Raw genomic sequence first — 20,905 nt, forward strand, 5'->3', positions numbered from 1 at the left:
AGGGAAGCTTGTGTTTGTCAGCCGCAGAGAGGGGAAATGTTCATTCCAGCATTGCTGCTGTAACGGTGGTGCCTGCGGCTGGGGGAATGTGTGGCAAACCAAGGGCGTGATTCCTCCCAGCCTGTTCCAATTCTGCTGCAGCCTGAAGCAGAAGCAGAGCTGTGTGATCCCTAGTGGTATTCCTGACCCTTTCATTTCTTCATAGCACATGGGCAGGTGAACAATATGTGCAGCATCTCCTCCGATTCTGCCTTCATAGCAGGTACCCTCTGTCCTGCACCACCACACATGCCTTCTGCTTTATCTCTGATTTTTTTCTCATTGATGTCACTTCAATCAGAGCAGCAGCTGCATATACCCGGTGATGACAAATGTAGTCATTCAGCTTTTAAGATTAGCATTTATTCCAACACTTTTTTTTTTTTTTTTTTTTAATATTTTGGCTAAGCTGATCCTTTCCCAAGGTGTCCAAGTGCCTCTAGCCATGTGAGTGCCATACCTAGTGTGGTCTAAGAACAGCCTTGCAAATGTGCCACCGCATCCAAGAGTGCAGACTACAGCCTGCTGGAACCTTTGGGCTCAGAAAGTTCCAGCTCCCTGGGGACTGGCCTGCTGGCTGCTCAGATGGCTATGGATATCTCTTTCCTGGGCAGTGAGGACTGGCTCCTCAAAGTCACCAAAGCACCACATTCTGAAGCACCCTGAGAACCATCCAGATGCAATCCTGTTCAGTGTGCTCTGGGTTGACCTTGCTTGAGCAGGAGGTTGGACCAGATGACCTGCTGTCGACTGTTGTTCCTTCCAACCCAAACCATTCTGTGATTCTGTGACTCTGTGGAATGTCACCCTGATGACTCTAATGGCAGGGGCTGTGGGCACAAATGTGGTCCTGGGTCCACCTGCCAGACTTTGATCTTTCAGTGAATGATGAGGGGAACATATGTAGAAAGGGTTGGGGTTTTTTGTATTGATGTAGGTGTCCTGCACTGAAAAAAAGTAGTGTCTAATGCCTCCTGCCATTGCATGCCTAAGGCTAGCTAAGTGGTCATTTTTTTTTTTTTCCATTACTCACAGGATCATACGGACCAAGGTGCAGCAGCCACCCAATCAGCAGGTCCCGGCTTCCAGTCACAGCATAGGTAAGGGAAACTTTTTTTAAAATACATTAAAAAAATAATAATGGATTACAAATATTCTGAAGAACTTTTAATCATTCTTATGGACAGATAATTCTGCATAAAACACTTCAGCACACGTGCTAATGTGCCTTCTTTGTCATTCTCCAAGGGCTGAACATAGTAAATGAATTTTATAAATACTGCTAAAAGGTTTTGAATTTTACTGATTATTATGATAAATAGCTTTCACCATGAGACAGAAAATTGAAATCTAAACCAAAAAAACCCCACTAATAGGGGTCTATAGAATGTCAGATAATTAAAGTAATAAATCAAGAAAGGGATACTTATTCATAACATTTTCTGCATCATTAGTCAGTAAGTAGTTTTGAATGTGTTTTTTCCATCTATCAACCATCCCTTCCATAGTTCTTTGTGCACTTGCAGTCTTGAGTGAAGAGGTAGCGAAACTTTCTGAAACTTTAAATTCAGCCACAGAACAGCGATGCTGCAACCTGAGGGAGGTGATGCTGGTGTACGGTGACCCAGAGGAGACCCCCAGGCTGCTGAGGCACCCTCAGCCTTCCTGGCTGACATTGTCTCTCTGAGGAGGGTGGGTGCTTCTGTGCTGCAATGCAGCAGGGATGGAGGGACCCATGCTTTTTGTTCCTGTCCCATTAAATCCATCAGGGCACTGGCCAGCCCTTGCTTCACAGGAGGTGGTGGTGTGCCCTATTTTCTCTCTGCCTTTTGCTGCCACCTGTGATACGGTGAAATGCTTGCAATTTTGGCATTCTCTTTTGGCAAGGGTGCACTGGCACTGGGAGAAAGGGAGTGAAGGTGCAAAGCTGTCTGCACCTTTTCTTGTTAGAGGAGTCATTCTGTAGACTCTGCACTCTCAGCCTTTCTCTCCAGAAAATGCCAAAACAATCTTGGGGCAGATAAAGCTTCCCTTATCTCACTGTGGTGGCTTAAGTGCTGTCTCTTCTTGGAAAATGTCAAGAACAGAGAAGAAAAATTTTGGTTTTTGGGGCTTGGAGAGGGAGCAAGGATTCCTGACATGGGTTTGCTCTGTGTGAGTCGTGTCTGGGGGTCTTTGGTGCAGTCCCACTGTGCATCCCCCCATCCTGTCCTTGGGGTCTGCCTGCTGATTTCTAGGAGGTAGGGACGTGGCAGGACAGGCTCAGCCTCAGCTGACAGAGGTGATGCGGGTGCTCCTTCCTCTGCCTGTTGCAGTGAAGCCTTGGACACCCATGTCACAAGGACAATGTTTGCTGTGCAATCTGGCACATCCAGACTGGTCTACGCTGTTGATGAGTGACTGCCCTTGCTGGACACAAACTACCCTTTTCTGAGGGCTCTTCCAAAGCAAAGTGGATTTAGGTCATATTTTGGGGAACCTCAGGGTCTTTCAGGCATCCATCCCTGGGCAACCCCAGCTGTGCAAGGTCTCCACTGGCCAGAGGCTAGTGGCATGGTCTAACAGGGTGCAGACAGCACAGCCAGTACAGCAAGTGCTGGTTGCTCTGCTGCCAGGAGGTTCCTGTCCCGGGTACCCTCTTGTGGCAGCTCCTCTCTCTGCATGACTGCGTTCCCAGCAAGCTCTGTCCACCTTGCTGGTGACATGGGCTGCTGTGCCACTGGAGGGCCTCTGCTGTGTCACTGGAGAGCCTCTGCTGTCCCAAGCAATGAGTTTTTCCACTGAGCCTTGTGTGTGATGGGGTGTCTGACTGTTACAGAAAAGCATCTCCTGTTCCTCAGCACAGAGACCCAGCTCCTTGTGATGGGGGCAAGAGCTGACCATGCCTCTGCTCCCACTCCTGCACTGGGCTGCTGTGGCAGGCTGCTGGATTGGACTGGGCTCAGCTGGTGTGGGTAAGGGCTCCTCCTGAGCTGGAGGGGCCACGATGGCCAGCTGAGCCCCAGCCCACCTCCTTCACGCCATGGGGGCCAGGGGCTTTTGGGTCAGCAGATGCCCTTGTTGTCCTGCGACTGACTGCCTGTCCTTGCCTTGCAGCCTCCACAGGATCAGTCACCCAGGTGTCCTCTGTAACCACCGACTCTGCTGGCTCATCCTACTCCATTAGTGGGATCCTGGGAATTGCCTCCCCTGGCACTGAGAGCAACAAGCGCAAGCGGGATGAAGGTAGCAGGAGCAGTTTTCTGGGATGGGGAGTGCATGGCTGCCCAGCCAGAGGGGTGGGTTGGGGCTGGGGAGGATGCCGTGTGTTTGTGATGTGATGGAGCTGTGGACATCCCCTGCACTGCAGATTGGTTCTGTTTCAGCAGGGCTTTGCCGAGGCCACAGATGAGCCAGGGACCACCCCAGTGACCCAGTGGCCAGGAGCAGGGGCTTTTCCAGGTGTTTGAGAAAGCTCTGGCAGTGTGCCGGTTTTCAGCCAGGCCTTCCTCCACACTAGGGAACTTTTCCCTCCTGCCAGTGAATAGGGGAAAGACGCAATGGTGTTGACTCTGTGGCCACCTGAAAGAAGGAAATATCTGCAAAACGACAGAAAATTACCTGCACAGACAACTGATGTGCTGCTTCTCGTAGGGCTTTCTCCACTGGGATGTTTGTCAGTATTGGAGAGCAGAAGTCAGCACAGTCTGGCTGGGGTTGGATATTGTTGATACATTCCTCAGATCCATGGCGTGTATGGTCCTGGTCCTGTTTTGTTCAGCATCCTACTGAAAACAATATTTTGGAGAGAAAGGCACTAGAGGTGGAGTGGAAGGTAAAAGAAGAGAAATCCTGTGCTAGTGTTTTTTTAAAATACCTTTAGTTTAGAGCACTATTTTCATTTTGGAAGAAGCTGACGCCATGGTTGCAGACACAATTTGTGTAGCAGAGGGGACACCAGAACTGTGGTAGGACTTCTTCAGCTGAGGATGCAGAGGGCATGTGGAGGAGGGGTGACTGCCTTTCCTCCTGAATCAGCCTCCTGCCTCTTGCTGAGGAGCATCCACATTCCTCAGCTCCTGCTGCTGGTGCAGGTCCAGCAGTGCCCTGCAAACAACACGGGTCCAGATCTCCGCACTGCCCCTTGCTGCCCAAACCCTCCCAGATGGAGGGGCTGGGTGGGTAGGCCAAAGCTGTAGTGGCACCCTCCAACCTGCCCTCCATCCCCTGGGGGAAGCACAGCTTTAATCAGCAGCCTGGTGCCTGAGCTGTACAAACAGAGTCATGTGCTTGAGCATCCCTTAGTGGAAACACATGAACAGGTTTCAGAGTAGACCCAGATTTACTGAACTGGGAGAAAAACTGCAAGAGATTGGGGGACCAGTTTCAGCCACATGGGAACTAATTTGATGGTGGAAGTATAAAACTCCATGTGCTCAGATTCTTGCTAAATATACCATTGTTACTTTGTGATTGTACACCTGATATTTTTTTTCCAAATCCAGGTTATAAATGCATGGTTAAACATATGCATTGAAGGAGATAGGGTGGAAATCTTCTATTTTGTCAGCCAGCTCAGGAGACAGGTTTTCTGTATTGACACCACATGCCTCCTGTGCCACAAGACCATTTTTTTGGGTGCCTGTGAGAAGACTTGGCTTTAACTGCAGAGAAAAGGATTAAGTGTTTCCTTGAAAAGCAAAAGCAGTTCCAGAAGTAGAGCTAAGAACCTTCTCAGCTTTTTTCAGTTCACATTCAGAAAGAGCATGTGATTGCTAAAGCAACCCCCATCAATTTGGCAGGATGAGTCATGGGGGTTTGAGCTCCTAAGCTGGACGATAATGCTGTCTTCAGCAGGCTGTTTAAACTGCTTTTGTAATTGGCTCAGGGCTGCAGGTCTGGAGAGGCATAGTCAGGTACTCCAGCATCATTGTCTGCTGGGGGAATGCCTGGGAGCATCCATAGCATCCTGCTTACCACAAGATCCTTCTGGATGGGTGTGGGTGGATGCATTGTGTCCACGGAGGCATCCCAAGGCTCTTCATCTGCTGCATGTTCCTCCGACATAAAGAGTAGAAGCCTGTCACCTAATTTTGGCCTGTATCATGATGTAGCTGCACAAGTGGCAGAGCTAATTTAACAATTTCCCGACTTTGGAGAGGCTCTCACTGCAGAGAGCCCCTCACATCATGTCCTTTGTCTGTAGCTGTTGGAAGGTGAGTGCCTGCTGCTCTGCCTCCCTGCACACATTTCCCGGAGACACTGGCTGTGCAGTGCCGTCCAGATGTCCCGGTTGCCCTCTGCCTGGGGGTGAGGTGGGATGGACTTGCCCTTCCAGCTGCACTGAGCAGTTGATATAATTCATTAATCAGTTTTGTTCTCCTCACTCCTGATATTTTATTAGCAGATGTTACCAGTATTTAACCCAGTGGGGAGCTTGCTGGCTAGCAACAGGGGCAAACCAAATCAGACAGTCTTTATTGGTTTATATAGCTGAAGGTGTCATTTTTTCCCCTGTTGTAATATGGACTTGCAGCAGATGTGCCTTCATGGGGGATCAGTTGCTTTCACTTTTGGTTAAAGGGCATGTTACTGAAGACTGACATGAGGAGCAGGCTGTCCCATAACGAGGCAGAGACACACAGGCAGCTGCTGCAGCCGCCAGCAGTGGAAGATGCTGGGCAGCCACCTTGCTGTTCTGCCTGCAAATTGCCTCCTCAGGTGCAGTGGCGGAAAGTTTGCCCAGCCCTACATCTCAGGGAACGGTTGTAGAGGTGCAGGTGGGCAACAGGAATGCACAGTGACCATGACGGGGTGCCTGCTCTCAACATGGTCTGTTTTAGGGCAGCAAGACCCCAAGGCAGAGCAAGCTGAATGCTCCATCCGATGCTGACAGCCAGTGTATGTGTAGGGGCTGATGTCACCGGCAACAGCCATCGCATGGGCAGTGGTGATTTCATGATGGACACCTGAAATATTTTGGGAAGTGCTGAGCATCTTCTGTCTGAAAGTCAAAGCTTTCTGAGGTGGGGTTAAACAATCCTTGTTGAACACTGAGAATAGGGCAAAAGACACTTTTGTCCATAGGTGGATGCATAGGAGACGAGGGTCAGGACATGTTTTGGGGACAAAGGAGGTTGCTGGGCCATAAGTGCTCTGGAGGATTCTCTGAGGATGATGGGGCAAGAAGGGCCAGTGCACGGCCACGCAGAGCCCAGCTCTCCTCCCTTCACTCCTCTCTTTGCTAGCCCTGGTTTCCATCCTGCAGAGCTGTGCAGGTGTGGAAGGGGTGTCAGAAGGGCTTATGCCCAAGCGTAAGCACAGCAACTGCTGTGTCTGTGCCATGCCAGCTGAGAGGGGTCCTGGAGCAAGCATGCAGGCCTGAGGCATGGGATGTGCTTCTCACCTGGGGTCTCCTTGTGAGCTGAGGCTGTCTCAATGGGACGGTGACATCCCTCCACCAAAGGAGTCTGGCATCTCAAAGAGCCCAGACCTGTGCTCTGTGGGAATCATGTTGTGCCTGCTGGTCCTTTCCAAGAGTGTTCACAGAGCCAGGGGAGTGTGTGTGGGCAATGCTGGCACCTACATGCTGGGTGTAGCTCGTTGCACCTTGTGCAGAGCCCTCTGCTTGCTGGTCTCTAGAGGGCTCGAGCTGCTCAGTCTGGGCACATCTGTATGCAAATTCTGCCTTCGGTGCAGGCAGCTGCTGTTCATGCTCTGCTGCAGCTGCGGATACTGTCAGGGCTGGCCTGGGGCTGGAGGAAGAATCTAGTTCCTCTGCTCTTGCAGGGAGATGTAACTGGCTGCTGGTGGGTTTATGAACAGAGCTGGAAGATTTACAAGAATATCCATTCTTGTGGCTCCTCCTTGATTTATGCAAAACACTAACTATTTCCCCACAGGGGAATAATGCCTTTTTGGAGCAATTGCTGCAGGTTGTGTTGGGGTTTGAGTGCCTGACCTTCCAGAAGTATGCTTGTGGCTTCACTTCTGACACAAAAATGTGCAGAAATCTTTAATACCAACAGGTAATGGGGTAATAGGGGTAATAGGGGCAGTGGGTAAACATTAACAGCAACTAAGTCAGTCTGAAATATGTTTGCATACAGTAGTTTCTCTGGAAGTCCAGGATGCCTATTGTGTGCCTAACATTACTTGTATGCTATTAAAATAGAGACCATCAATGGGCATGAATGTCATGCGGCACACTCTGCTATGGCTAAAGTAATAGAATATCCTGAGCTGAAAGGGACACACAAGGATCACCAATGTCCACCTTGTAGAAAAAAAAGAAACACAAAACCAAAATCCCACTCTAGGGTTATCACTGCCCTGGCACAATGTTAGAGTGTGCAAGCTGGCACCCTTTCAGCCAGCATCTGCTAATGCAGGGGTTGGCACTGAGGAGCTCAGCTCAGGTGCAGCCATGGTGGCAGGGAGGATCATCTCTTTCCTCGCAAGGACTTGGGCTGTGCTGGACTGGTTGGCCTGTGTGCTTCCCTTTTCTGGATGCAGCTGATTCAAACAAAAGGCTCTGTGCAACCATAGGTGCCTGATTGCAAACTGTCTGTGGCCTGGTCTGCCCAAATTCAGCAGGACATCCTCAACAAAGAGGCATGCAGGATGCATGTGTCTGCTCTCCACCTGCCCCTCCCTTCTGCAGGAGAGGTTAGGCAGATTTAGATACGTGCATCAAGGAGCTGCAGAGATCATATCTCAAATTCAATCTTAACCGACTTCTCAGCAGTGGAGGAGTTTGGGGAATTGAAAGCAGTGTGGCAGGAAACTTCTGCTCATATCAGTTGTTTTGTTTTGTTTCCATTCTCACCAGCTATAGTCCAACAATGCTGTCAGCATCTGGTGTGATGATGTAAGTGCTGGTGCTTTCTTTCCTTGACTGAACTCTTTGAGAAATGCCTTTAATCACTGATATGGTGTGTTCCCAGGTGTTTGGGTCACAGCCTTCTGTCTGAGAAAATAAGGCTCCGAGAGGGGCTAGGACACTAATAGAAATGAGAAGGAAACGAGAAGGATTGCACACAATGGTGGATACAATCCAATGTCCTACAGAAACATCTCATTTTACAATCACTATGTTTTCATGAAGGGTTGCCCTGGGTTAGGCATGTCTGGGTATTCAAGCAAATGCTGATCTGTGCATGGAAGCTGACAGGGATATTTCCAATGACAGCAGCACTGTGAGCACTGTGGAGATCAGCTGGAGATGTACTTGGCAGTGACAAAGGTGGACCAGAGCTCACCAAGCCAGTGACCTCTCTGGGGTCAGAGAGACAGGGAAAAGCAAAGCCTACCACTCAGCATGAGTGAGTGTTTTTGTATTTTGTGTCTTTCCTCCATAGCAGGCCCATGAGCAATGTTTTCCAGCAGGACAGGAGTAAGAAACTACACTCACACCTAGGCGGAGGTTTGAAGGGCTGCAGGAATGTGGTGGTGCAGAACTGTTTTATTAGATTTTTGTAAGAAGTTTATGTTATGGTTCGTTTCACTGTATCCCCAATTCTGTATCCCTTTTGTGTTGTCTGTATAATAAGGTGTTTTGTGTCAATCATCCCATACCTCACATGACATGTAACATCCCCTCTGCCCCAACCCCCCTCTCTGGGGCAGATTGTCAATCACTCCCGGGGTCCCTCCCAGATTGTGAAATCTCCGTGAGAGAGCTTCAGGTGATAGGCAGCCTGGGGGGAATTCCTTTGGCTCTGGATTTTAGTGGTCTGAAGCTTGGGGGTGGGCACACCTTGTTACCCCCTGAAACCCCTGATTTGTGGTCTTGTATCCTCCCTGGGACCCTCCCCCGCTTATAGGGGGTAGGAGGGAGGAAGAGGCTCTCAGCCGCTGTGTTCTCAGCCTGGAAGCTCTCAGCCGCTCACCTCGGAGCTTGGAGATCTCTGCTAATAAACATCCTTTAACCTGCTAAGCTGAGAGCCAGCCTTTTCTCTTCTGCTGCTGTTGACTGTCACCTTTGGGTCCAGCTGCCAAGCCGAGAAGCCAAAACAAACTGGAAACTTTGTGTCTGTGTTGACCCCAGCTAGCTGGGGGTCAGCTCCCACCCGGAGCGGGGACACAACCGGACACACAGGAACAAATGTCTTGGAGACTGCAGGAGAGGGTTAGTGGCCTCCAAAGGGAGCCTAACATGGAGTAAGGGCTGCCAGGTTCTTCTGTCATCTCTTCTTGTGATCAAGGGACAATGTGCCAGGGTATCAAGTCTAGGAAGCTGCTGGGAAGGCTTGTAAAGTATTTTTGCTGCTTTTGTCTGAAGTACACTTCTTTAAAAGTTGAAAACCAGAACCATAGCTGGTGCTAAGCTTTTCCCAGAACAGTCAGGTGCGATGTCCACATCTCTGTGCCTATCTGAAATTGTGCCATGACTTGCAGTGCATGCTTGTGGCAGGTGGATAGTGTCCAGGGTCATTCCACTGCTCTGTCTCTTTATGGTGGAGACAAACATATGTCTGTTCTGCGCTCTTGGTCCCAGGGTCCTGTCTGTGACACCAGAGAGCTCCCACCACATCACTGAGCTGTGTGAGATGGCAAAGCCCGCGGTGGTGAGAGCTGCTGTGCCATCCTGTAGCTCCCTGGAAGGCCCAGGGCTGTAAGGAGAGGCCTGCCAGCCATGAAGTTAGACATGAGTGTGTAAATGTCCCTTTCCAGCTATGGCTTTCCAAATTTTCATAAAGGTAGGGTAGATCTTACCGTAGGTACCCTGGTGCCAGAGGCACTCCATCAAATACTCCATCCAATACCAGAATCTTGGGTCTCTGAGGGCTGGAGTGTGGGACTCCTCTGTCTGCTCAGATGCTCCTCTTCCTGGCAGTCAGTGCTGGCTCTGTGTGTGCTCTCAGTGTCCTGCTCATCCCGGGACATCTCTAGTGAACATCTGCTCTGGTGTAAAAGCCATCCCCTCCTGAGAAAGGGTGGGTTCTCTACCCACCCAAGATTTATTCTTGTCACCGTGAAACACAAAGAAATCACACGAAGACAAGAGATTTCTGCAGAGGTTCTTCTGATCCAGCTTCCAGCTGAAAGGGTGGAGAGAAGACACCCCTTTGTTTATTCTTTTACTTTTATACATTTGTGGGTCTAGCAGAAGATTGGCTTTTTGGGGTTTCCACCCCTCAGCCTCAGTGGCCAGACGAATTGTCAGTTACAATTGTTTTCAGGTTAGAAATATGCAAACAAAGGACAAAGAATGAAAAACAAAGGGTTTGTTTATATTACTTCTGTGGGAAAGGTAGAAAAACTGCTCTAATATTCTACAGTAACTAAAAGATCTGACTCCATTTATGAAAATCCAAAGGCTAATAAAAAACTCAGAAAAACCAGGGTAACATATTCTTTTTGGTTTCTTGAGTTGATTTAGCCACTTTTGACTTGGAGTGCTAGAGTAACCCCATCAGGGAGGACTTGCTGAATGAGGGGTCATGGTGCTGGCCTAGGAATATGGGTGGTGACAGAGCCCACAGAGGGGTTTGTACTGGCTGCCCACACTCTCAGCATCAGCAGGAGAAAAACACACATTGCCTCCGGTGGGTGATGGAGTTTGGTGCATAGATTAAGCACTGATGGGGTCCAGTGTTGACGTAAGTCCTCATTACTCGGCTCACTTCAGATAGGGACCGGAGCCTGATGGTGTTGGGGTTTGGTGGTATCCTCTCCAGCACTTTCTTGGGGTCTTCTGCACCATGCAAGTGGTGTGCAAAGGACTGAACCCTTCAGGAATCTTAACTGCAAGAGAAACAGTTAAAACCAGAAAAACAGTGAGAGGAAAAAAGCAGGAGGTTATGGAGAGAAAAAAATCACCTGCCAACAGAAACTTCAAGTTTATTATGTCAAAAGACTTAAGAGTCTGTCTGGGCAGTGGTGAGTAGGAAGGGGCACACAGAGAGACTTTCCCAAGTGAATGTGAAGGGGACTGATCATGTCTCCTGTCTCTATGGCACTGCAAGGAGATGCCTACCGGGAGCACCTGGGATGCAAAGATCCCACTGCCAAGTCAGCAATAGCTAAAAAGAGGCTGTCGAAAAATGCATAAAAAACAGAAAACTCACTCTCTACTGCAGGCAATCAGATTAAACAAGTAGAGATGTCCAAGACCACACAGAGGTGAAAGAAACCCCCTCCAGAGTCCTCAGGAAGTGCAGGAGTTTAATGACTTCTGGCCCCACTTCAGCAGCACTTACTCTCTGGAGTTGTCTTTACCCCAAGGAATAAGTCCAGTGACTACAATGAGATGAAGCTTTTGAAGGCCACGAGGTTTTGCAGGGTCAGCAAATACTGATCTGAATTTCTGCTGCTGATGTAGACCATCCTTTGCATTCAGGGTTCCATTCCCAGGGTTGCAGAGTGGGTTAGGCTATTTGTCCCATCATTTCTTTATCTCTCCAGTAGAGGTGGTTTTCCCTCACCACACAGACACTGACATTATAATTTTAAATAGAGTTTGATGTGGGCTTTGCTATTGCAGTGCAATGATGGCTTCATTTGTGCTGTATCCAAAGGAATCTGCTTTTGATTGAGGTTTTATTTATTTTTTTACCATGTCATTGGAACCTCATTTTTCAGTTCTTGGACATAATTTCTGAGAACACTTGGAGCTTCCTTTCAGTTTTTTCATTTGCCTTTTGCATACCTTACATGGTCCATCCTGAACGTGCTGACATGGCAGCAGGCTCTGGCCACGCTGGTGATTTGACACCAGCAGCGATGGTGTAACTTATGGATGATGTATTGGCACCAGCAGTGACAGTGTCACACATAGATGGTTCTGGATGTCTGGAGGAGGAGTTCAATTGCCCCGAGTATAAGATTTAAATCCTTGAGTGCTCCAAGAGCCACCTTGCATCTGTGGGCTCGTTGGTGCTGATCCAGCCATCCCACACATTAACAGGAGCAGCTCAGCTGGCACAGGATTTCTCTTTGAAATTTCATTCCTTATGAAATTCTAGGGAAAGAAGAATAAATATAGGTCAGCTCAGGTCTCCACTACAGCAGCATTAAAATAATGTAGTTGCAGTTTCTGAGAAAGTTCTGCATGCCTAAATTCATAGAAATGAAGCAAAAAGCCATTTCAGCCTCCAAATTGAGCTGTTCTGAAGTTTGAGAGCAAAGTGTTTGCCTGAGCTGTGCTCAGGCAGGACAGTATTCTGGGGAGGGAAACACCAGGCTCTGCCCAGCCAGGTGATAGAGCCTGTGGGCTGAGATCCTCCTTGTGCAGCCTTCAGTTCTGCCAGAGAGTGGAGCATTCCATATTCTTCACTGTCAGCATGAGTCCCAGCTTCCTTGTGATTCCCTGAGCTGCTGGCATGCTGGACACCTGGGTTTGCCCACATCCTTGCCCTCTGGGGTTCTGCTGCCAGCTTATGACCTCTGTGGGATGCCTGTGAACATGGCCATGGCTGGGTGGATGGCAGTGGCTGGTGGGCAGCTGTCCCCAGATGAGGATGTCCCCATGCCTCGTGTCTGAGGGGTTTGAGGGATGGACTGGTTCTGCTCTGGCCACCAGTGACGCTCACCAGTTCACAGCTCAGCACAGGAAAACTCCCTGCCAGCACAGCTGCCCTTTCTGAGCAAGCAGGTTACCAGCTGTCTTGTGTGCACATCAAGCATGTTTGTCACTTTTCTCCTAATGTGGTCCCCAGGGCTCCTGTTTTCTAGAGAGCTCTCCTCTGGCTCTGAGGTGAAGCCCTGCCAGTTTGCCACCGGCTTCAGTGGAGCAGGGATTTTTTTCAGAGCTATGTTAATGAAAAGCCCAGACTTTCACCACCCCTTACAGCCCTGCTGAAGCTCCAGCTGTTCTCATCAGGAGCTGTCGACCGCTAGATGTTTTTCAAGGAAGAACCTCTTCATATAGATTTAGCTGAAAATCAGTTTAGGGGTAGGTGACTTGTCAGATCATCCTGATGGTTGCCAGGACAGGGACTGGCGAGGATTCTTTTGGAGGAATGCATTTTTGAAAGAAGAAGCAGTTTTGTGTAAAAGCAGGACTTGTCAGTTTTGATGGATGTTTGTTATACATGCTAATATAAATTAAGTAGAATAGTCATGAGCGAGATGAATAATTCTGATTTATCAATAAATCAGTAGAATCCAGAGCAGAGGAAATGCTGAGGTGCAGTCACAATGCATGCATGTACCTATGTGCCTGTACAGAACATGTATCTACCTGTCTCTAATGCATCTATCACATATATGTATATACAGAGAGAGCTGATAAAAGTTTTACCTTACAGTGGATAAATTATATTATTCACAAACTTTCACAATTAGTACTCCACTTTTTAAATTATAATTTAAATTTATTATTATAATTAAAAATTATTTTTGAGAGGTCTGAAGAACAAAATCAAGAAAAGATTGTTTGTCTTTTTGGTGGTTAGTTTCCTTGATGTGCTGTTCTCGAACAAGGTGTTTCTGTGAGAGGAGGGTCACACACTTCATACCCTGATGTGTGATGCAGGATTTTCCCCTTTTCCCCTGTTTGTACATCAGCATCTCTTGGGTCAGCATACATCTGCACTGTTAAAACAAATGCTTGAATTTCAAACATGTTTGAGATGAGGGGAGATGAGGGGAGCTGCAGTGGCTCAGCCTCGTTTACCCTGGAAGAGAGATCTGGCCAGTCGCAGGTGGTGGTTGGAAAGAGGCAGGGGCTATATTCCTACACAAAAGGTCCCACACCAAGGCATTAAGTAAGTGATTTGGCAACTCTGTTGTATCAAGAGCTCTCCAAGTGTCATGTCTCTCTGTGTCAGGTTTTCTCTGTTCCCCAGGAGCAGTAATGGGGTTTCCATTGCCTCGTTCCATCTGTACAGTGGGGTGACGGCCAGGGTGAGGGTGTGGCTAGGCCAGGGTCTCCCTACTCCCCCCAGGTGTGCTCCTGCCCCTAGGGAAGAAGTAAACAGTTCTGTAGGTAATGTCAGGTCAACTGCCTTCTCCACAGCTGCACTTTGTGCAGCCCCAATACCAGGATTATCATGTAGGGACTGAAATCTCATGCTGTCGCTGTTGGTTCAGCAATTCAAGCTTACTGGGATTTTAAAATCAGAATTATTTCCTTGACTGAAATGAGAGCCTCCTGAAATCCTGAATGATAGTGGAAAACCCCTTTCTGTTGGTGCTTTGGGAAGCTCTGGAGTTAATATCGTAAGCTATAATTGCTTGTAGTTGCCGATTGCAAAGTTCCCCATGAGCAGAGAGTGAAATCAGTGAGACGCAGAAAATGGAGGTGTCCTGAGACTGGCAGATCTCTCCAGTTCAGTTTTTGTCTGCCATGTCCTTTGTGTGTGTTCTTTGCATTGAGGGCTTTCCATTGATAGAGGTGGTTGTGCACTACTGATTGAATCCTGCCCATTTTGCCCCCTCCTGGTATTTGCAAAATAGTCCCATTGGGGGTTATTTGCATCAGACTTCGCAACTGCATTTTGCACTTCGTGTGGTTTTAGCTAATTATATAAATATCTGGTCATACCGAGTCTGCAGGAGCATTGGATTCATACCTGCAGGCTGTCTGTATTTCCTAGATGTGCCAGAACTTGCGAAGAACCCCTTTACAAATATGTCACGGCAGTGATGAGGATGTGGTAGAGCTTGGAGAGAGCTGTAGTGCTTACAAATGGTGGGGGTTTCCTTGCTGGGTCTTGTGCTGAGGCACAAACCAGGAATCAGAGCTTGCTCTGCCATGGAACTACAGATGGACACAGGGGAAAACATGCTTCTCAGCAGACATGCACTGGCTCAAGCGTAGCCAGCGTGTGCAGGACATGGGAATGTGCTGTCAGCCCCTGGTGCTCCGCCTGTCTGCATGGCCTGCACCTCCTGAGGCTGCTGTATGCCTGTGCCTGCCCTAGTGGCTCTCTGGGGTTCCAGACATCCATCAGCTCAGGCAGAGCAGCAACAGCCATTATCAACAAGCACCAAAAGCTGTATTTTAGGTGCATTCAGATGTACTGCAAAAAACCCAATCCCTCTTTTAATTTTTTTATTTTTTTATTTTTTTTTTAAACTTGAGAAGACTTTACAGACGGAAAAAGAAGTCTTAATTGGGAAAAATCTAGAGATGGGTGCCCCTACCTGCTTCAGTAGGACTTATGAGTGCCTGATAGATGAAGTATTGCACTGGTATTTTGCTGAACTTGTGCAACAAGACTGATTGCAACTCATTTCCCCATTTTGTATCCATACAATCGCAGAATGGTTTGAGTGGGAAGGACCCTTAGAGGCCATCTGGTTCCAGCCCTCTGCCGTGGGCAGGGACCTTCAACTACTCCTGGTATTCAATTAGATATTCAGCTGGACAGTTCTGGGCAGTCTGCCCCAAGTGGTCTGAGGTACATTTCTCTGTACTCCAGCTCTTCCGTCTTGCCAGGAGTGCCCTCATGCCACTGCACCCCACCTATAACACTGGAGCAACTTTGCTTGAGCTTGGGGTTAGTTTCAGAGCCACAACCTTTGCTGCCTCCATTTTCTTCTTGAGCCTTAGCTAGGGAGATGCCTCTAAAGCTTCTTCCTTGCTCTTGTGGGTTGTTGCTTCTGGGGCAGTGACCGTCCACGGGATGGTGCCCATGACTTCAGAGATGGGAAGAGCAATTGGTCTTCTGAAAGTAACCAATGTCTTCTCTTCAGATGACTACAGGATGTGAGCGTGGAGCTCGCCAATGTTTTATCTCATCTGAGATTCTCCAATGAGATACTTGTAGAAAACAAGTATTACCTGGTAATTCCTCTAAGTTTATAGCTGGAGACTGTTTTTCCTATGCTCCTGCAGACCCATATTACAGGGGGAGGTTAGGAACCAAGGATTCTTGGCTGAGACGTCTTATATTGAAAGGAAATCCAGTTAAAATCTCCTATCAGCTGGGCACTGATCTGGCTGAATTGAGCATGGCAAAAGAGATGTCTACAATGGAGGTCGGCATATTGGAATTCTGTCATGTACTAACATCAGTGAAAGGTGATGGTTTTCTGATCACAAAGGCACTCCATCTTCATGAAACTGCTTCCCTGTAGCTTTGTAATGGGGTGCTGGCTGCGATGAAACATTTGTGGACTGCATCAACTGCTCTCTGATTTTCCTTGGTCACAGGCTGAGGAGGGATGTGCATCCACCATCAACACTTCATTTGTCCAGAAACTTCCTGGAGCCCTGTCATTATGGTTCTCTGATGTCTTGCAAAATGGCACAGAGGCAGGGAAAAAAGTCCCTCGTAGGACCTAGAAGCATAGAATGATTTGGTTTGGAAGGGACCTTTAAAGTCTGTCTAGTCTGACCCCTCTTGCAATGGGCAGGGATGCCTTCCACTAGACCAGGACTTCAGAGATGCTAATTAGCAGAGCAGGACAAGATCTATAGGATGCTGCCCTTGTGGGAGCAATGGCATCACAAGGTGCTCCTTTCAGGTGCTTTACATGAGTCACATCAACTTTTAGTCGACAAAATACGAAGAAAGCAAACTTAGAGCGAGGAAACATCTGTAAGAACAGCTTTGTTTGAGTGGTGGCTGTCTCACAGAGCAGAGCGTCATTTCCCTTTGATGCTGCAGTAACTGCTGGGGTGCTGGGTTTTGCCTGATGAGCTGTCACATAGCTCTGCTGGAGTGGGCACTGCTCACCCTCACGCTGCTGCATCTAATGGCCAGGATACATATCCTCCTTTTGCGTTCCAGTGCTTCATGAGAGAGAGGAGGCACAGCCCTAAGGGAGAAGGCTTCGTGGTGGCTGAGCATTTCAGATGAAGACAACAGAATGTCTTATATTGGCTAAATATGCTTCAGCCTCTCCCCTTATAATTCTGACCAATTATTGTTGACCTTTGAGGTCAAGGTACTCCTTCTGTGTTCACTTTCCCTGCAATACAGTTTTTTGCCTGCTGTCCCTGGGATGTTTGCCTGTCAGATTATTCTTTGGAAGGTCTCAAAATTAGCAGTTTTAAGGCTTGTTGGACTCAGCTGCCAGACTGCCCTGTATACAGTTCCTTTGACTTAGACAGATTTGGTGGTGGAGGCTTTTGAAAAACTCAGACCTTTCAGAAGTGGTACTGGTTTCTCAGCAGTCTGATAACAGGGCTCAGAGTGCCTGAAGGCAGGCAGATCGTCCAGTATCTTGCACGTTGCCTGAAAATGCTTAAGCAATACCTTCTGGCTGAATATCAGAGCCTACAGTGTGAGGAGCACATTCCTGCTCCCTTTACTCCACATTTTCTTGGCTGGAGGTGAAGGGAAGCCCTCCAAATCCACTGTCAAGTCATCTCTAAGAGACCACGTTTGCTATGTGCTTTGGCTGGAGAAAGCTCAGGAGCCTCCTGCTGTGCCAACTGGGCTCCTCTGCATTTCCTTCCATCCACCTGTAATGGATTTTACACCTGAGAGGTTATTTTTGGTGGTACAATTCCTATCTGTCCCAAATGGGATATTTTGCCTCTTGTTACAATTCACAGAGGTAGACGGGGCTGCTGGTTTCATGCTGTGCAGCATCGACACATCATGCCCTTGTAAACATTGCTGTCAGCAGTGGCAATTCCATCTCTATTGTCCCAATAAGATTTCATGCTTGACAGTGCCTGACTTTTTTTGTCTGTACGTCAACTAATAAGAAATAGTCATGCAGCAGTCTTTTTCTTCTCTGATTCCTTGGGTTTCCAGTAGCTTCCTTGGGAATGAGCACCTAGCCATCCTCTCCCCATTCTCACACTGATTTTCTCCCAGGCAGGAGGACGCTGGAGTTGGAGTTTCTGGGAGAGGGAGGTTTTTTGGTAGAGCAGAGCCTGTCTTTTTCTGCCTAGCACCAGTCAGGAGACAAAGAATAGTCCCCATCTATCATGGCCTTGGATGGCAATGCGGAGTGGCCCAGAAATGTTACGAGTGCTCAGAGATGGGGGAAACATAATTATAGGCATGCCTGAATCCAAGGAAGATTATTTTGGAACAGTTTAGGTTTGTGCCTTTGAGTTTTAAGTTTGTACAACTGTTCAGTTGACCCGTTCTCCCTCTCTTACACCTATATGTTACTTGTTGCAGCGGCATTTGGTACCTGATGGTTTGACCACCACAGCACCTTACAGGGTCAGTTTACTTTAAAGAAGGATGCCAGAATGTGGGTATGCTGGAATCTGTCACGATTCCACATGAAATTAGTGTCTGGTGTGTCATATCAGTGTAAACCTCTGGAAACATCTTGGTCTTTTTTCTGAATGCTGAGTCATACTTCGAGATCCTCGTCACAGCTGAAAAAAATTCCAAAGAGTGCTTTCTCTTAGGATGTAATGGATGAAAACGGATCTGTGAAACTGGTGCTACTTCACCACTCAGAGAAGTGGAAAATTTATTTGGCAGTGGAGTATCCATGTGTAGTTCCCCCGGTCACCAGTGGGGCAGAAGCCTCTGGCCACCAAGGACAAGTTCTTGCCAAGCTTTCCAAGAAGCTCATATTCTCTGTCCTGCCCCTCCCTGGGCAGACCCAGAGGGAAGCTGGCATAGGGTGTGGGCTGCCATTAGTACATAGCCACCATGAAGAGTGGACCTCTCAGACAGCAGAGGAAGTGGTGATCTCCAGCCAAGCCACTCTCACCCAGCAGAAGCTGTTGGCACTGCCCCCACTTCAGGAGCGGCAAATCTTCCTGTGAGCTTCAGCATGATTTTGCACAGCCATGACCTGCTGTGTACCTGTTTGTCACCTTGGAGATGAAAACAAGTAAAAATTGTTAATCTCTGCTCTGTCCTGTGACTTGCTCAACCAGAAGCCTTTCCTCACCCCTGATATTTTAAAAAAAGTAATGGCGCTACTTGGCTTTGCTTCCTGACACCCATGCTGAGTTTGTAAGCTGGTCACATCTAACCAGTTACCACAAAATTGATTCTGGAGCCTTCAGTTTAGAAACCTGTAAGCTACATCCCAGGCAATCACACTATCTCCATCAGGAACTGAATGAACCAGTCAATAATCAACATTGCCAAGGGTGAAGAGGTCTTTTCTAGTACCCTTGATTTTTTCTTTATCTACATCTCTACATAGGTAATAACTGTTTAGATAGACAGATGGCATATAGATGGTCACTATGGATGTATCTACATACAGTGTATGTATGTTTTAAGGGAAGAGACAGTTGTAGGTGTGTATGTGCACACTGGTGCATTCCTCATTGTTTGTTCTCTCGCTCTCTGACTGCATTGTTCAGATACATGGGCCCAGGTTTTTAAACCTTGCTAAACCTTTACAAAAGGGTCCAAAACCTTGTTGTGAAGATAATTGTCAAGGCTGTGACAATCACCCTGGTACCTGGCAAGCCCAGAATAAACTCACCTGCATTTTTCTAAATTTCCAAAGAATTTTTGGGCTCATTACACAGTTGTAACAGGTAGGACTTGGCTGATAGGAGATTACAGTGTGTTTGGTGCTTGTCTGGGTGAAGGTGCATATGTGGCAAGGTATTTGCTCTCCTGCTGCACCCCTGCATGCCCCTTTCCCTGCACCCACTGTGTGTGTGCACAGCACTGAGGAGCGATGGTGATAAAGGTGTAAAGGGTACCTCTGCATCTGGAGAGGCTGTAGCTGATTTTTCTTGGATTTTTGATCTCTGGTTTTTTTTTTTCCTTGGTGAACCCAGACACTCAGACTCTGGGAAGTCAGAGGCAGTGTGGGCAGGGCTGGAGGGGTTTAGTCCACTGCTGCGCTGCACCTGAGGGTTCTTCATTGCTGGTTGTCATTCTTCTTCTCATCCTGATTGCATTTCAAATGTGTGCTTTACCTTCTTGGTCCCTCTCCAATTCTCAGTGCTGCTGTCAGTCTCTGGCTGCTAGAGATGCTTGACTGGATCACTGCTGCTCACCTCAAGCCCTCCAGCCCCACTAGTGTAATGTGGTCCCACTCCCTTTCTGTCTCCCTGCAGGCATGGGCAGAGGTGCTCGAGGATAGTGTGATGGGGTGTGTGTTTGCTCGTGAAGTGTGATGCTCTGGGGTCTTGTGCCAGAGGTCTCCATCAGTTCTGGAAGGTTGCAGCAGTGAGGGGGTGATGTCCAGCACACTGCTTTGGTGTGGGTGCCAGCAGGCCCCATGTCTTGGTTAGACTTTCCCCAGGTCAGAGGAGACCAAGAGCTGCCTGGGCAGTGGGTGTGCACAGGTGCAGCCTCCATCCCCATAACAAAGTAAGGTGAGCCCTCCTGCAGCCACTGGATGGGTTCCTTCTCCCAGTTCTCACCGTGTGTCAAAGGCCACTTGTGCAGCTCTTTGTCATGGGAACAGCTTACAACCTCTGGCAGCTCTGGCCACCCTGTCACCTCCTGAGACACAACAGTCAGGGGACAGCAGCCTGCGCTGACAAGGGTCTCTGCCAGTGGGAGCAGCAGAAATCTGCCTCATCAAGATGATGAGCATCTTGGGACAGGAGGTGGCTGTGGCAGGAAGGGGTGGGCACACTCTGTGAGACCTGAATCCCATTCGTCTAGTGGGTAGTGCAGCTGTTAAAAACAAATCATAAATGGAAATACCAGAGACAATTGCATTGAGATGGCAGAGGTCCTGAGGAGTCCTGATGGGCTGGCGGTAGTCGGTTGAAACAAATTGCCCACTGCTGTGATACCTCAGCTCCCAATAACAGAGGGCAAATGGCCTTCCAGGGGGAGATATAGATTTTCCTTTGAGATATGGAAAGGGAAATAAACTAAATTATGTTCGAACATAGGGTTCTCCCTCCCTCCCTCCCTCCCTCCCTCTCTCTCTAAGAAAAGAAAAGAGAAAAGAAAAGGAAAGGAAAGGAAAGGAAAGGAAAGGAAAGGAAAGGAAAGGAAAGGAAAGGAAAGGAAAGGAAAGGAAAGGAAGGAAAGGAAAGGAAAGGAAAGGAAAGGAAAGGAAAGGAAAGGAAAGGAAAGGAAAG

At 48.2% G+C, this 20,905-nt stretch overlaps 1 protein-coding gene across 1 annotated transcript in view; it reads left to right on the forward strand.

Moving 5' to 3' along the window:
* Positions 1-20,905, forward strand: part of PAX5 (paired box 5) — a 115,774-nt gene that overhangs the window by 584 nt on the left and 94,285 nt on the right. Inside the window, exons 2-3 of the mRNA XM_040091040.1 lie at positions 1,075-1,139; positions 3,136-3,264. Coding sequence (XP_039946974.1) covers positions 1,075-1,139; positions 3,136-3,264 — 194 coding nt within the window. The remainder of the gene's footprint in view (positions 1-1,074; positions 1,140-3,135; positions 3,265-20,905) is intronic.

This window comes from Hirundo rustica, chromosome Z (genome assembly GCF_015227805.2).
Source record: "Hirundo rustica isolate bHirRus1 chromosome Z, bHirRus1.pri.v3, whole genome shotgun sequence".
In the NCBI taxonomy this organism is placed as follows: Eukaryota; Metazoa; Chordata; class Aves; order Passeriformes; family Hirundinidae; genus Hirundo; species Hirundo rustica.